The sequence below is a fragment of the Linepithema humile genome, chromosome 4 (assembly GCF_040581485.1).
Source record: "Linepithema humile isolate Giens D197 chromosome 4, Lhum_UNIL_v1.0, whole genome shotgun sequence".
NCBI classification, from domain to species: domain Eukaryota; kingdom Metazoa; phylum Arthropoda; class Insecta; order Hymenoptera; family Formicidae; genus Linepithema; species Linepithema humile.
In genome coordinates, this window is record NC_090131.1 from 29,135,108 (window position 1) to 29,149,285 (window position 14,178).

The 14,178-nt window shown below is 36.4% G+C and overlaps 3 protein-coding genes across 5 annotated transcripts; 1 reads left to right on the forward strand and 2 right to left on the reverse strand.

The window, feature by feature from the left end:
• Nucleotides 1–134: 134 nt before the first annotated feature.
• Nucleotides 135–3,743, reverse strand: LOC105673305 (uncharacterized). The gene is made up of 11 exons (XM_067354198.1): nucleotides 3,529–3,743; nucleotides 2,902–3,283; nucleotides 2,734–2,826; nucleotides 2,601–2,673; nucleotides 2,358–2,529; nucleotides 2,038–2,119; nucleotides 1,377–1,499; nucleotides 1,098–1,251; nucleotides 796–1,014; nucleotides 662–731; nucleotides 135–588 (listed from the first exon to the last, which is right to left on the reverse strand). Exons 1-11 carry the CDS (start codon nucleotides 3,706–3,708, stop codon nucleotides 523–525), a joined length of 1,614 nt encoding a protein of 537 aa, XP_067210299.1. The 5' UTR covers nucleotides 3,709–3,743; the 3' UTR covers nucleotides 135–522.
• Nucleotides 3,744–3,889: 146 nt separating this feature from the next.
• Nucleotides 3,890–9,281, reverse strand: Spt5 (Transcription elongation factor subunit Spt5). The gene is made up of 12 exons (XM_012368882.2): nucleotides 9,070–9,281; nucleotides 8,875–8,998; nucleotides 8,461–8,537; nucleotides 8,107–8,359; nucleotides 7,782–8,014; nucleotides 7,206–7,704; nucleotides 6,782–7,130; nucleotides 6,105–6,694; nucleotides 5,676–6,037; nucleotides 5,189–5,590; nucleotides 4,828–4,988; nucleotides 3,890–4,688 (listed from the first exon to the last, which is right to left on the reverse strand). The coding sequence occupies exons 1-12, from the start codon at nucleotides 9,083–9,085 to the stop codon at nucleotides 4,446–4,448; spliced, it is 3,309 nt and encodes a 1,102-aa protein (XP_012224305.1). The 5' UTR covers nucleotides 9,086–9,281; the 3' UTR covers nucleotides 3,890–4,445.
• Nucleotides 9,282–9,389: 108 nt separating this feature from the next.
• Orc1 (origin recognition complex subunit 1) lies at nucleotides 9,390–12,990 on the forward strand. 3 transcript variants are annotated; one of them, XR_001100947.2, is made up of 8 exons: nucleotides 9,390–9,526; nucleotides 9,668–11,041; nucleotides 11,115–11,394; nucleotides 11,530–11,795; nucleotides 11,928–12,211; nucleotides 12,284–12,486; nucleotides 12,662–12,746; nucleotides 12,835–12,990. XR_001100947.2 is itself a non-coding variant. In XM_012368884.2 (6 exons), exons 2-6 carry the CDS (start codon nucleotides 9,744–9,746, stop codon nucleotides 12,448–12,450), a joined length of 2,295 nt encoding a protein of 764 aa, XP_012224307.1. In that variant the 5' UTR covers nucleotides 9,390–9,526; nucleotides 9,668–9,743; the 3' UTR covers nucleotides 12,451–12,612. The 3 variants fall into 3 exon arrangements, 1 of the variants encoding a protein (XP_012224307.1); XR_010889986.1 differs by having other exon boundaries at nucleotides 12,898–12,990; XM_012368884.2 differs by lacking the exons at nucleotides 12,662–12,746; nucleotides 12,835–12,990 and having other exon boundaries at nucleotides 12,284–12,612.
• Nucleotides 12,991–14,178: the final 1,188 nt, after the last annotated feature.

Here is a 14,178-nt window from a genome sequence, read left to right on the forward strand (position 1 = left end):
TTTATTTTTACAACAAAACATGTGAAAATGTCTTAACAACAACTAATGGCGGTAACGGCTTTTGTATGCAACAAGCGTATTCGGCAATCCCACAGCATTTCTGCACCCCCATCGCGTCGTTCGCCTCGTTTATCCTCGTCTCACTTGCAACAAGTTGCAGCCCGCACGCGTGATCAGAGAAAGAAAATCCACTGATACATTCGGCAAGCGTATAACACAATCGAAGAAACGCAATCAGCTGATAATGAAATTACAGTCTAACTTCCATATTTGTTCTTTCAATTGTACATTTTTACCCTTAATGATTTACAATAAATTGACACTTGCTTTTTCCACATATTTTTTAGCTACATTGTAACAGAATTGTAAGTTAAAAATATTTGTTATATCTGTTGAATTTATTTTTTATTAAGTAAAATATTCTAAAGTTAAGTGATACATTTTAAAACAGAATAATCTCTGCATACTTTTTCTATATTACTTCTATGTTCAAAATCTTGAAATTATTCTTTATTGCAATTGTTATCTCGGTTTAGCTGGACTGTCAGAGTAAGTGGTTGATCCTTCGGAACTATAGCAAACACTATGCTGTGGATAAAATTCACGATTATACACAGATCTATAAACATGAATAAGTAATAATACAATTGTAATCACTCACTTTGAAATGTGTACGACTTCTGAACATCCCTGATGGCAAAGCGGACGTAGATTTAGTGTATTTCTTCCTTCTGTGTTCATAAAAGTATTTAAATGTAAAATTATTTTAATATTTTAGACGTTACGTGTGCTTACGGATAAATCCTGCTGCTACTGCTGACAGTATCTTTGCTGCTGTAACTGATTGCGGCTAAGCAACGCTCCTCGTCCGCATGCTCTTGGCATCCTCCTGGGCATCGTCCAAACCTATTCCTCCACCATTCCTTTAATTTTTCAACCACGCCTTTGCGCAATGGCTTTGAGGGACATGTATCGGGCTGGCAATAGTCCGCATTCTTATACAGAACCGCAAATCTGGAAAAACAGAATATCGTTACTTGTACAGACGTTACTTGCGGGGAAATTTAAAAGATTGATAAGATTGGATATTAAATTACGGAGTTGTTTTCGATTCGCACGGCGGACATCTCTCGGAATTATGAGTGAGGAATCTGTAGCACACCAAGCTCAAACCCACCAGCAACCATATTACCAATGCGGATACCACCGCTATAATCACGATTTCCGTAGTTGTCATTACGCTGTCGTTACCTAAAATTCGATTAATACAAATTTGATTGTTTTCTTTGAGCATTGAGAGCTATCGGTATTAAATTAGTAGCACGGATACGAAAACATAAAATCTTATCGCGCGTTATCTTGAGAAAACAACCTACTTTCTCCCTTTTCTTTATAAAGCGACAACACGTTCTTGTCCGCCTGACTAGCACGTTCCACACCTTTGGGCATAACTTGATATGTTCCGCTTGTCTTGCTCTTCGCAATACCGCTACTTATACCTGAGATAAGACATCAAGTTGTAAGAAATACGCTCTAAAATTACGTTTGTAAAGATCAATATCGCGTGCGCGGATACACTAACAGTATATTTTAGAAAACGGATGTCACATCTTATAGCATAAAATATAAGTTATAATTTTTAATACAACTGTCCGTTAAATTCATAGATATTTTCTATATTTTACTACTGATCTTATCTAACAATTGTACATAAAACTTCCAGCAACATTTATTTCTAGCATAGATAATTTAAAAATTATAAAATAATGTAAAACTGTACGCGCGATGAGAGAAAGCGTGTAGGATCAGTCTGACCTCCAAAATGCATCAAAGCTAAAGCTAAAAGGACACGTTTCTACTTCACTCCTTTTAAAGGCACACAGGTAGAATTGTGCATAAATTGCGAATATGGTCAGAGAAATATTACACGAGTTGCAGTTTCTTAGCCGTGCGGACGCTTAAACGGAATAGCATATCGGTCTTATTAATTTTTCAACGCGACGAATTACGGACAGCGAGACTGTCATAAAATATTACCTGATTCCCGCAAGGTAGCCATTACTCTGAGAACACCTCCGAACGCTGGATACCACTTTTCGTCATCCAGGTGTCGTCGCACCTGCAACGTAAATAATATTTTTATTTCTTTACTAACTAAAATCTCAAATATCCGTGATTAAAAAATCTCTTGTCAAGAATCGAGGAATCAAGCGTGACTGATTTCTTAATTTTATCATTATTAAATTTTTCTGATTATTCAATCTGTGGTTTTACAATTCCATATTCTACTTTCACAATGTTTTCACATCTCGAAACGCTTTCAAAATACTGCTTTCGGCTACAGTGACTTAACGTACAGATTGTTGCAGCCAAGCGTGGAAGTCCTTGTTGAACGTTTGGAGCTGCGTTCTCGTGCTCGATCGCGAGGTAATGCATTTCACGCTAGCGATGTAGTACTTTACGAGTGCGAAAGCCGACTTTTCTGAATACAATGATTGCAGGCTGTCGGTTTTGAAGGGCAACGCGATGCTAGATAGAGAATTTGTATTGAAGCTATTTGAACGTCGAAGCATTTTGACAAATTGCTATTCAATAACTACCTGTTGGGTTCTATTTCGTTATCGAGAAACGGAAGTGGTACTATGACTTCGCTCGTTGTAGCTTCGTTATAGCCTAGATTAAATAAATAATTTAAATCGCTAAAAAATTCAGTATTTTTTTTTTTGCTCTCACCGTCGACTGCACGTCTCGAATGTCCCCGCTTCATCATCGTCGATCGTTTCTTTTTTCTGAACGCGAAGCTTCGATAATCACCGCGTTCGAAAGCTACTTATCCATGAAAAACGTGATAAATTAATATATGTCCAAAATTTTCTTAGAAGAATTAACAACCGCACTTACGCGCCGAGTAAGTGATAAGCCCGTTACACGCGACTGAAGTTTTTGGCGGCGTAATTACGATGGAAGGAATCCTGACATTGTTAGCGTTTCGACGAGGCTTCGACCAGCCGGCGCCGTTCGTTCGAAGAAAGATTTTCAGCTCGTCGAAAAGCTCGAACAGCATCCTCACGTTGCGATACTTGATGTTCCCCGCGTAATACGAGTGTCTCGTAAGGGGCAGAATGTAGACCCGTAAGTAACCACCCAGAGTATCCGCCAGAGCTTTCAACATCAGATGTTTCGTTTTGCCCACCGACAGCTTCCGCACGCTTTCGAGACATATGTGAAAATAGTCCATGAGATGTGCTATGTACTGATCGTTCTGGGAATCGATGACTTTCACCTGGTAGAGAGAAAATCTTACAATGTTTCCCTGTGCACTTCTCTCCAAACAGAATATTCGCTCCTAACATTAAGATGGCATCATCTTTTATTAAATGTTATTGAAATAAAAATTTATAAAAATAGATGCTGAAGAGTACAATTTCAAAAAAAATTGTTTTAAATAATAAAATATTGCGTTCAAACTTTATAACACAGATTATATTGATGGAAAGTTGTTGCTGAATATATTTCCATTAAACTCACCTGGGGCAGAATATCTTGAAATATCCTCCGGTTGCTGAGGACAGTAAATTCCTCATTGGTCCAGCATTGCTTTCCGTAATCAGTTTTTTCGAATAAAACAGTACCGACATTCTGATCATGTTTGAAAGATTTAGCATCGATTATTCTGCCGCAAAAATACAAAGCGGATAGTGAATGCATCGAAAACTTTAATTCATAAAAAGTATATTTTGCTTCAGTATAATTTTAGAAAAAGAAAGAGGGAGGAAAAGGAAGAACTAATTTTTTATTTAAGCAGGAACAAGTTTATTATTTATTTAAATATTATGCGTTGATACAATATTGATAAATGTAAGATGATTTAATTATTAATCATGTGACATATCTGAAATGCAAACCTTTTATTGAAGATGCAGCTTACAAATACAAAGAGAAAGCATAAAGAACATATGTTCATACTCTGAGCAGAGAGTTCCAACCATGTGATTTTGCTTCGCGGTTTTCTCGAATATCTTTGGTAAGCCTGTAACAGCTTGCGCCCATTATTCTGTCACGACTACCTCGTTTCTATCATGCGCATTACTTCGTGCTAATAAAATAATAACTTCAGGTATATATATAAGACATTTTTATTCATTGTAGTGTCAAATGTCAAATGTTAATTACATATGAATAAGTAATTACATTATCTAATGATATATTATACATAATTCGCGATATTGACATACACTACTAAATTATTTTATCAAATTAATTAAAATTATATCCATAATGATAAAAAATTAAACCTTTTTGCTTTCTCAATTATGAAATTACAAGTTAACAAAGAATGTGAACTCAAGTAGATAGCCAAATAAAGAGTCAATAATTACATAGAATTTTCACTTTTGTTAAATATCAAAATTTTGATACAACATAAACACGCACGAACCGGAAAATTATGTACTAGATGCTTTCATTTTACACAAAAATCGTAACTGCAGGAATTTGATCTCCTCCGTATTGAGTTTCACCACACCCTCTTGATTGTCGATTGAAAGTAAAGTGCCGACGGCTTCACGATCTTCTCCTAGAATTACTTTGACTCGATCGCCACGCGATGGTACTACAGGTTCCAATTGCTCGCACACAAGATTCACAACACGGTCTTCGGTAGGTAAATAAACTGTGCACATGCCGCCCTGTCAAATAAACATGTTATTTTTAGAAATTGAGTGAAATCAGAAAATGGAGTGTGTATATATATGTTTATCATCGACGTTGTGGTGATTAAAACTTTAATGTGTTAATATAAGAGCGTTATAATAAAAAGTCACTCACAGAAATTCCACGAATGACAGCTTGTTGTCCAGCAAGTGCGGGATCATCATGAGAATCGCGGATGCGTACTTCGATATCTGTTGTTTGCCAATCTGAGCCGCTTATCGAACTAGCGCTGGTATCTATTCCTCCACAAGGTGTTTGCGGATTATATGGACTACCTGTAATGAAAATTATAAATTATATCTATGCTAAGACTTCAAATAATGTTAACTCTATATCTCCAAGTCTCTAAATTTCATGTTCTTGCAGGACTAAAAAAACAAGAACTTCATAATATATATTTATGTTCCAGAATGTCTAACAAATGATAGACGCAGAGTTAAACTAGGGACATTTCAACGAAAACAAGTTCGCTTACCCGGTGTCATAGGACTGTAACCCATTGGAGAAGGTGTTGCGAATGCTCCATGTGGACTGGTGGTGTATCCGGTACCACTTGGAGATGGAGTAGCAACGTAGCCCGCAGGACTCGGACTCGCGGTGGCGCTGCCCGCGGGACTAGGACTAGGTTGATACGAACTGAAGCTTTGTTCCGATCCATACATGGTGCCTGGAGTCTGTGGAGTGAACGGTCCGCCAGTGGGTGGATATCCGGGCGCGTAGCCGGGCGAGCCACCCTCCTCCATACTGTAGCCATCGAAATCGTTTGACCTGGCGGGTGTATTCGTGACTGCTGGATCCCAGGCTCCTGATTGTCCTGGCGTTCGCGAACCATCGTGGGACGGTGTCATCGAACCGTAATGAGGAGTGCGAGAACCGTCTGTAACATTAATATTAAAAATTGTATGAATGTGTTAAGTTGTTTCATTAAGAGAAAGATAAATAAGTAAAGCACGACTACTCACTTTCGTACATAGGTGTTTGGGAACCATGCATAGGTGTTTTCGATCCGTCCCGAGCGTACATCGGAGTCTGTCCGCCTGCTCCATAAGCCGGAGTCCTGTTGTAGCTGCTGAAGCCGCCGTCCTTCGTCGGAACGCCGACGTTTGCTATATGAGAGCGGTCGACGGAAATCGTTTGGCAAGTGGAGTGCAGCTCCACGCGCGCCGTGGTTTCCGTCGCGTCTTTCACGATACCTACATTTCCCTTGTACGGTCCACCCGTTATCTTGATGGTGGTTCCGATTAATTCCCTGTCGCGTCTCGCACCGCCGCCGCCGCGACCTCTGCCTCTTCCACCTCCTCCGCCGCCTCGTCCAAAACCGCCTCTGTAAAGATAATCTTGATGGTGGAAGTGTATCGAGTGGTAAAACGAATAAAGAAAGGAAGACTAACCCGCTGGGGTGTATCGGAGAGGCGATCCTAGGTGACATAAATCCTGCCACTGGCGACATAGAATTTATAGAATTTGCCTTATTTCCACCCGATAGCTGTAGATGTCTGGTTTTGCATACGAATATTCCACCGTTGTCGACAAACATTCGCGAGTGTAGGAAAGCAAAGCTCCTGTATAGATGTTTAATCTCGCCACCTCGACCTGCATGCGGCCCATCGACCACTTTCACGATGTCCTTCTTCTGTATCGTGTTCTGTTGCGAGTCTAAAGCGACCGCATTCCTATTTTCTCGGCGCTTCGTGAGACCTTGTGGTCTGGCCTCGACCACTTTTCCGTGCATGGAGAGCACGTGGAAATTCTCGCGTTCCAATCGCACGATTACACCGACTGTTTGTGTATCAAGCTGCACCAAATCGCCCCACTGGAATTGTCCTAGGCTGTCAACACCGGTCGCCATGTCAGAGCACAATTGTAGATCCCTTGGAAGTACCTCAAGTTCGTGCATCGATAAATCAGAAAACAAGACTACTCTATTTTGCTCCACTCTGACAATTAAACCCGTGTCACCTTCGTATCTTCCTGCTACGACCTGTGGATCAGTTAAAGCCGTACTGTAATATTGTGAAAAAGAAATCCTCTTTTTAATAAAATGCACAATTGATATTGCAGATCTTACCTTAACGTGGTCGCCCTGTGTAAAGTATTTTCGTAACTCCGAAGCTTGGAATTCCAAGGCTTCTTTTAGATCTTCGTGCTTTGGCATAACCATAATCATGTTTCCATCTATGGAAACAATTTTTCCTTGCAGATTAATCAATTCTCCCTCGCACACTTCCACATTATCTCCGTTGCTAAAGGAATGGGCTACAGCTTGATCTTCTTTTCCGGAAGTTCCAGTTACTGGCGTACCACTTACATCTATCTCAACACCTTCTGGCGCTTCTTCAAATTTCTCTAATTCGGAAAGTGTGGGCTTGACACCTTCCGCGATAATAGCACTTGTGGTAAAATTCTTATAAAGAAAGCTGCGTAAAGTAAGAAATGATTAATAATAAAATTATACAAAAACATAACACACAGTAATGTTTAGTGAAACAAACCCTTTACGACTGTATCGATTTCCTTCGAAAATAAGGAAATCTCCGTCGCTGGTGACCTCTCCACCGATAGCGCGGATCGCTTCAGGATCAAATGGCTTGGCCACTGGTCGTCTTTTCTTCTTGCGTTTCAATGCTTCGGATTCGCTCTGTGCTGTTCTTAAAGCACCGCGTGGTCTAGTGTAATCGATTCTCGGCAGTAATTTCAAGTGCACTTGATTTTGCGCCAAATCAACATAATCGACCTGAGCTATGTCATCTTTGTAAATGCCTCGTTTTAAACGGACCCACTGCTTGGCTTTCAAACCAGTCTGCTCTTTAACTACTCGTAGCACATCCGTCATCTCTTTGATCGGCACCATTTGTTGCTTCCATATACCCATTCTGAGATTTCCGACATTTTCGATAGCAGCTTTCACATGCGGCTGCTTATAAGCCTCTATGTAAATGTAACCCTTAACACCTTCAGGCGCCACGACAGATTTTATCTGCAGAGGTTCAGCTGAAATATTCAAAAACAAAGGAACATTTAGAAACATGCGGCAAGATGTGACGTGACTTCTTCAAAATTCATCTTACTCGAAAATTGATATGTGATAAATTTTCGCATCAATAAGAGTACAGTGGCTTTTTCTTCTCCTATACGACACTTCACCATCCACAAATTAGGATCTTTCACACCAGGCAATAGCGTTTGCTGAGTAATTTCATCACTCATTTCTTCACCGCCATCACCGAAATGACGAGCAGCGATTGATTCATCAGCATATTTTTTCCTCAGATACTCTTCAATTTCGTCTTCTTTCTGCGAACTAGTGGACAGTTGGTTCATTAAAAATGTGATTGTTTTTAAATACTAATAAAATATATAAAGTTGTAATATCTCGCAAACTTCAATACTCACTCCCAGAGATTTGTACCCCTACGTCGTCCTTCAATTTCACGCGCAGTTGGTCCTAATTCATCCACTTCATTTCCTACAATACCAATTTCTTGGGCACCTTCCTCCCATTCATCATCATCTTCGACTTCATCGTCTACTTCAGCTTCATCTATAATAAAGCCACCAAATCTATCTTTCTTCTTTTTCTTTCTTGGTCTGTCATCATCTTCCTCTTCTTCCTCATCATATTCACTGCTATTATCCAAGTCTTCTCCTATAAACATTAAATACATAAAAAAAATTATTAAAAAGCTTATCAGAATGCGAGAATGCAATTTGAACTTTACTCTAGATTAGAAATCTTCTGATTTATACCTTCAGGTTCCTCTTCTGGTTCCACAGCTTCTTCATCTCCCGACCTGACTTCTTCTGCCTCGTCTGCCTTTTCAGAGCTACAAATAAAATCAACATTGCATACATATAACATATATAATATTTAAGATAAGATAAAGGAATTTCGTACATGTAAAATTAAAAAATATTTTCTCATATAAACGAGTATCTATAATAAAATATTTCACTTTTAATTCATACAAAATTCTTGCATAAAACTATTTTTTATTTTATCGAGAAAAATATTGAAAAATCTCAGAGCAATCAATAATTTTCAAAGCATGTAGCACATGAAATAAGATAAAATTTCAACTGTTACTTATTTATGTAGCTATATTTTAATGAACTCTACATATGTTACGCAGACACAATTCAAAACACAAAACTTGGACTCACCCAGATGGTGATCGGGAACGTGATCGAGACCTAGATATACTTCTAGATCCCGAGCTTCGAGAAGGACTTCTACTGCGAGAGACACTCCGAGACCTTCCTCCAGCGCTTCCCGCATCGCTGGCACCTGTATGAATTACACCACGCATTTTAACATCACTTATGTATTATTTATAGTTTTGTTTAAACAATTATTACCTTCTGAATCCGACATTATGTCCGTAACAGCCCGTAGCGTCTATTACAAACTACAATAACCACTGCACGTTGACACTAGCAGATACAAACGCATACTATAGTGAATAAGTAGCGGAGGGAAAATGGTGATGCTTCTAACGGAGGTTCCTGGAGTAAAAAAATGCTGCCCATTGACAATACGTATAACAAAGAAAAAATTGCAATTTTATATTTTCTTATGCAAGCTTTATATTGCATGTCCACTCTAATTCAACATCCAATACAAAAATAGTCTTTCTAGAGATTTTAACCTTAACATATTGGCATGCGTTGAAAGCAGATGTAATGTAAATGCCACATAAAACATATGGCGGTAGGAAACAAGATACATAACCTGAAAATGAGCGGGAAGAATCTGAAAAGGTCGGAAAAGATTTGTGATAGCACACACACAACATTTCTGTGATTAATTATTAGGGTAATTATAACTTATGTTTATGATAAATACAATTTATAAAGTAAAATCAATTTTAATATAAATATATATATAATATTGACCGATTAAACACATGTTTTTATCTCAAATATTGAAATTTATTAACAAAAATTTATTACATAGATCCGACTCTGAAATAATTTTTTAAAGAAAGACAAGACTGAAATTTATTGCTGAACTCAATTGCAACTCAAATACAATGTCTAAATTTAAAAAATACACTGAAAAGGATATATCCATGTTACTTGAAACAAATTCAGATTCTGAGGTAAATGAATTAGACGAATCTTATGAACCAAGAAAAACTAGTAATAACAATTTTTCTGATTCTTCGAGTTCTGAAGCAATAATTGACAGAAAAAGTTATGTATCAAGAGAAAACAGAGATAATTTTGATTCTTCAAATTCTGAAGCAGTATTTGATAGTAACAAAAGTTTATTATCGCGAATAAATAAATCACGAAAGGAACAAGTATCTCTACGGCTCAAATTGAGACGTTCTACAGAACAAAGCGCATATAAAATAGATACCGAATCAGAAGATGAAAAACCAACCAGACCAAGGAGATCAACTAGAAATGTAAAATATGTAAAAAGTGTGCAAGATGAAAATCAGATGCCACGTAAAGGTAGAAGGATTATAAAGGTACCTAAACGATACTCAGAGTACGAGTGCTTTTCTCCTAAATCACAAACGTCTATTTTACAAAGAGAACACATTAATTATAATGAAAAGACATTACTGTTGGCTTCTTTGGATATTAATGAAAGAGAAGAGGAAGCCACTAAACTTAAAGTTAAGAATGATAATTTTAGTAGTGATTCAGATGGTATTATTATTGGTTCTAATCCAAGTACACATTCTAAAAGATTAAAAGGTAATAAACGAAATGTTTCTTCTGTAGAAGATATTAATGATAATGCTACTTCCAAGATTATTCGAAGAACTAAATCTCTTAAACATATATCTGTAGACGAAGAATTTAAAAAAGACAATGTACTAGTTAATAAAAAAACAACAAATTCTAAAGTGGATGTAGCACAGCATGTTCCACTTGATAGTACGCCTAAAAGAAGACCAAGGATTGAAAAGAGGCATAGAAGTATTTTAATTACACCTAATAAAAGTGAATCAACAACATACAAAGATGAAAGTAAGACTAAAGTTAATGAAGTAGATGCTATATGTGAAGTTACTAAAGACTTATCAATAAAAACTAAACAAACAAACAAGAATGTAAAAAATACTACAGAATCGTTAGTAATACAGAATGGTTTGAGTACTCCAAAGTCTCATCGTACATCATTGAAACACAGCACTTTGACACCATCTATGAAAATGAGAACTGAAGCCCTAGTGAAACCAGCTACACCATTACAGGAAGCCAGAAGCAGGCTACATGTCAGTGCAGTGCCTAAATCACTGCCTTGTAGAGAAGAAGAATTTAATAATATCTACACATTCTTAGAAGGCAAACTAATAGATAAAAGTGGAGGGTAAGTTTTTGCATTAATGAACACTGTTTTTTTATTTCCTTAGACATGCTAAAATATACGATTATTATTACAGATGTATCTATATAAGTGGAGTCCCAGGCACAGGTAAAACTGCTACTGTAAACGAAGTTATAAAATGTCTGAAGAGATCTGTGGAAAAGGGTAAATTAAAGGATTTCGATTTTGTCAACATAAACGGTATGAAATTATCTGAGCCCAGACAAGCCTATGTGCATATTCTAAAACAATTATCCGGAAAAGTTCTAACATGGGAGCAGGCGCATAATGCGTTAGAAAAGAGATTTAATAGCAATGCTAAAAAGAGGCCAATGACATTACTACTAGTAGATGAGGTATATATTTATTACATGTATATCATTTATTCTGTTATGTTTCTTAGATTAATTTGATTTTTTAGATTATTTTATTATTTATTATTTGTTTTTATCGCACTAATTTTTATTATTTTTTTTATTTGCATTTTATAGCTTGATTTATTATGTACAAAACGACAAGATGTAATATATAATTTATTGGACTGGCCTACAAAGGCCTCTGCTCAATTAGTAGTCATTACTATTGCCAATACTATGGATCTCCCAGAGAGAGTTTTTATGAGTAGAGTCACATCGCGATTAGGTCTTACCCGAATAACTTTTCAACCATATAATCATAAACAATTACAAGAGATAGTATTAACTAGACTTAAAGATACAAATAGTTTCAAAAGTGAAGCTATACAATTGATCGCACGGTAAGCATGATATTCAGTTTTTATATTCCTTTGATTTATTTTGATGTTTTGTTTCATCTATAAGATTTATACTTAAACCTATAAGATTATACTTAAATATTTTAAGAATAATATGTTGAATCTGTATATTAGGAAAGTATCCGCGGTATCGGGTGATGCTCGTCGCGCTTTGGAAATTTGTCGTCGAGCAACAGAAATTACTGAAAGACGAAACGGTGCCACAGTAACCATGCAAGATGTGAACGAAACTTTGTCAGAAATGATAGCAAATTCAAAAGTTCAGGCGATAAGATATTGTTCAAGGTTTGAGCAAATATTCCTACAAGCTGTACATGCAGAAGTCACACGAACTGGTGTTGAAGAAGTTTGCTTCACAAACGTTTATAAGCAGTTTGAATCTTTATGTTCTTTTGATGGTTTGTACAGAAAACTTCATTAATGTATACAAAAAATTTTACATTATTGTAATTTAAATTTGATTTTTTTAGGTCTTGAAAAGCCTAATATCACTCAGACATTTGATATTTGTACAAAATTAGGTGATTACAGATTATTAATATGCGAATATTCAGGTAACGACATATATCAAAGGATTATGTTAAATATATCAAAGGATGATATACATTATGCATTGCAAAAAATTGATTCCGATTAAAAATATGTACAACTGTCAAGATTTGGATAAATGTGTGTAAGTTTTTATGAATTATGACTAAATTTTATAATTTATAAGTATGTAATATATTTTAACGTGTTAAACTATTTCTCCCATTTTTTTGTAACATTTTGTAATAATAAAACAATAAAGTACAAACGACGTTTTTTTAAACAATTTTTTATTTTACTCATTTTGTATGAAATCAAAGGAATTGTTGAATATCAGTGTTGGCAGTACTGAGCTCTATAAAGCGCATCATCACTTGATCACGAACTTCTGACGGCTGCAACAAGGTTAGATAAGACCTTTCGTCTAATTTATTCAAACATCATCCAAAACAGTGACAGAAATTGATAAAACCATTTAATTGTTTTATATCAGCTACACATTCCCTATGGATCATCCGAATATTATTGAAACAACCAGGTATTTCATGCTGTCTAGGTAGTATGCGGCTTGCCCAGACTTAAAACAGATGCATCTCGCACTTCGATCGAGACTATTCGTTGCAGAAGGTCTACGTTGCTATCGGCGGAATTTATCGGCACAAAAAGACGACAAAGGTGGAACCGATGACGCAAAAGAGAGAGAAGCTTCGGTCGATGATTTGGCGGAGCCGACAAACTGCTGCATGTCGGGGTGTGCGAATTGCGTATGGATTCAATACGCGGAACGATTGAGCAGCGCATTGGAAGCGTCTGACGTAGATCTGCAGAAGGCAATCTTGGAGAGGGTGCAGGATCCTAACATGAGAGCATTTCTCACGATGGAATTAAGGTGCCGAAAATTGATAAACTAAACCTAACAAATCTTTGTGAATTATAATATTAGCGAAAAATAAGATAGTCCTTCGGTAAAAAGAATCCACCTGCTACATTCTCAGATTCAAACTCTATGTTGGCCTACGAATTTATGGGTCAAAAAATGTGCAGTTGTTGGATAAAATACCTGTTTATATTATAAAAAGGATTATATTGTTATTAAATGTGTATGATGGGGAAATAATTTATGGAACAAGTGCTACTTGACTACACACTATTCAGTTTCAATTATTTTATAAATATTATTGCGTAAATATTATTGCGTTCGTGCACTTTGTATGAGAAACGTTGTTCATTTTTGAGTGCTTTCCAAACGAGGACCGAAATAGATACGTACGAGAATAGTCGGTCTTCCATCGCTCTTTCGCTTCTTTGCAATTTAAATTTAATTCTCCGGGCTATTTGACCACACCTGTTTTTTACGATTAATTGTATCAATAAGAGTTACAGTACAAAGTCTATGAAAAATATCAAACGAATGCACGACATATAAATACAGAAAATGAAATAAACTAAGCAAAGGAGAAGTAAAAAATCGTTGAACTAAAAAACGAACTAATTACATCTAACTACAGCTTCATGATTGAATATATAATAAACGATTTATAAGATATTACAAAAACTCCAGAAAGATAAAGAAAGACAAGCCTCTATTTTTTAAATAGGATCTTTCAAGAAATCTCGTCTCTTGAATCGTAATCTCCAAATTTTAATTATGAATTAACAATTATTAGTTCTCAACTTGCAACTTTTAAATACTATAACTTCTAATATTATAAAACAAAATAATACGAATAGTGATGTTAAACGTGAGTCAATAAAGAAATTATTGCATTTCTCACGAAGCGTGACACATCTTTGCTGGTTCAGTTTTCCGCGTAAAAGTTGCGCAATGACTTATTAT

Coding starts and splice junctions, on each gene's coding strand:
- Spt5 (XM_012368882.2), bottom strand. Junction 8,015..8,106: donor AGGGGTACAAATCTCTGGGA/GTGAGTATTGAA, acceptor ACTGTCCACTAG/TTCGCAGAAAGAAGACGAAA. Junction 4,989..5,188: donor TTACAGTCCTATGACACCGG/GTAAGCGAACTT, acceptor TTTTCATTACAG/GTAGTCCATATAATCCGCAA.
- LOC105673305 (XM_067354198.1), bottom strand. CDS start 3,708: ATGCATTCACTATCCGCTTTGTATTTTTGCGGCAGAATAATCGATGCT. Junction 1,500..2,037: donor GGCTACCTTGCGGGAATCAG/GTAATATTTTAT, acceptor GTCTTATCTCAG/GTATAAGTAGCGGTATTGCG. Junction 589..661: donor GAAGTCGTACACATTTCAAA/GTGAGTGATTAC, acceptor TTTTATCCACAG/CATAGTGTTTGCTATAGTTC.
- Orc1 (XM_012368884.2), top strand. CDS start 9,744: ATGTCTAAATTTAAAAAATACACTGAAAAGGATATATCCATGTTACTT. Junction 11,796..11,927: donor GCTATACAATTGATCGCACG/GTAAGCATGATA, acceptor TCTGTATATTAG/GAAAGTATCCGCGGTATCGG. Junction 12,212..12,283: donor ATCTTTATGTTCTTTTGATG/GTTTGTACAGAA, acceptor TGATTTTTTTAG/GTCTTGAAAAGCCTAATATC.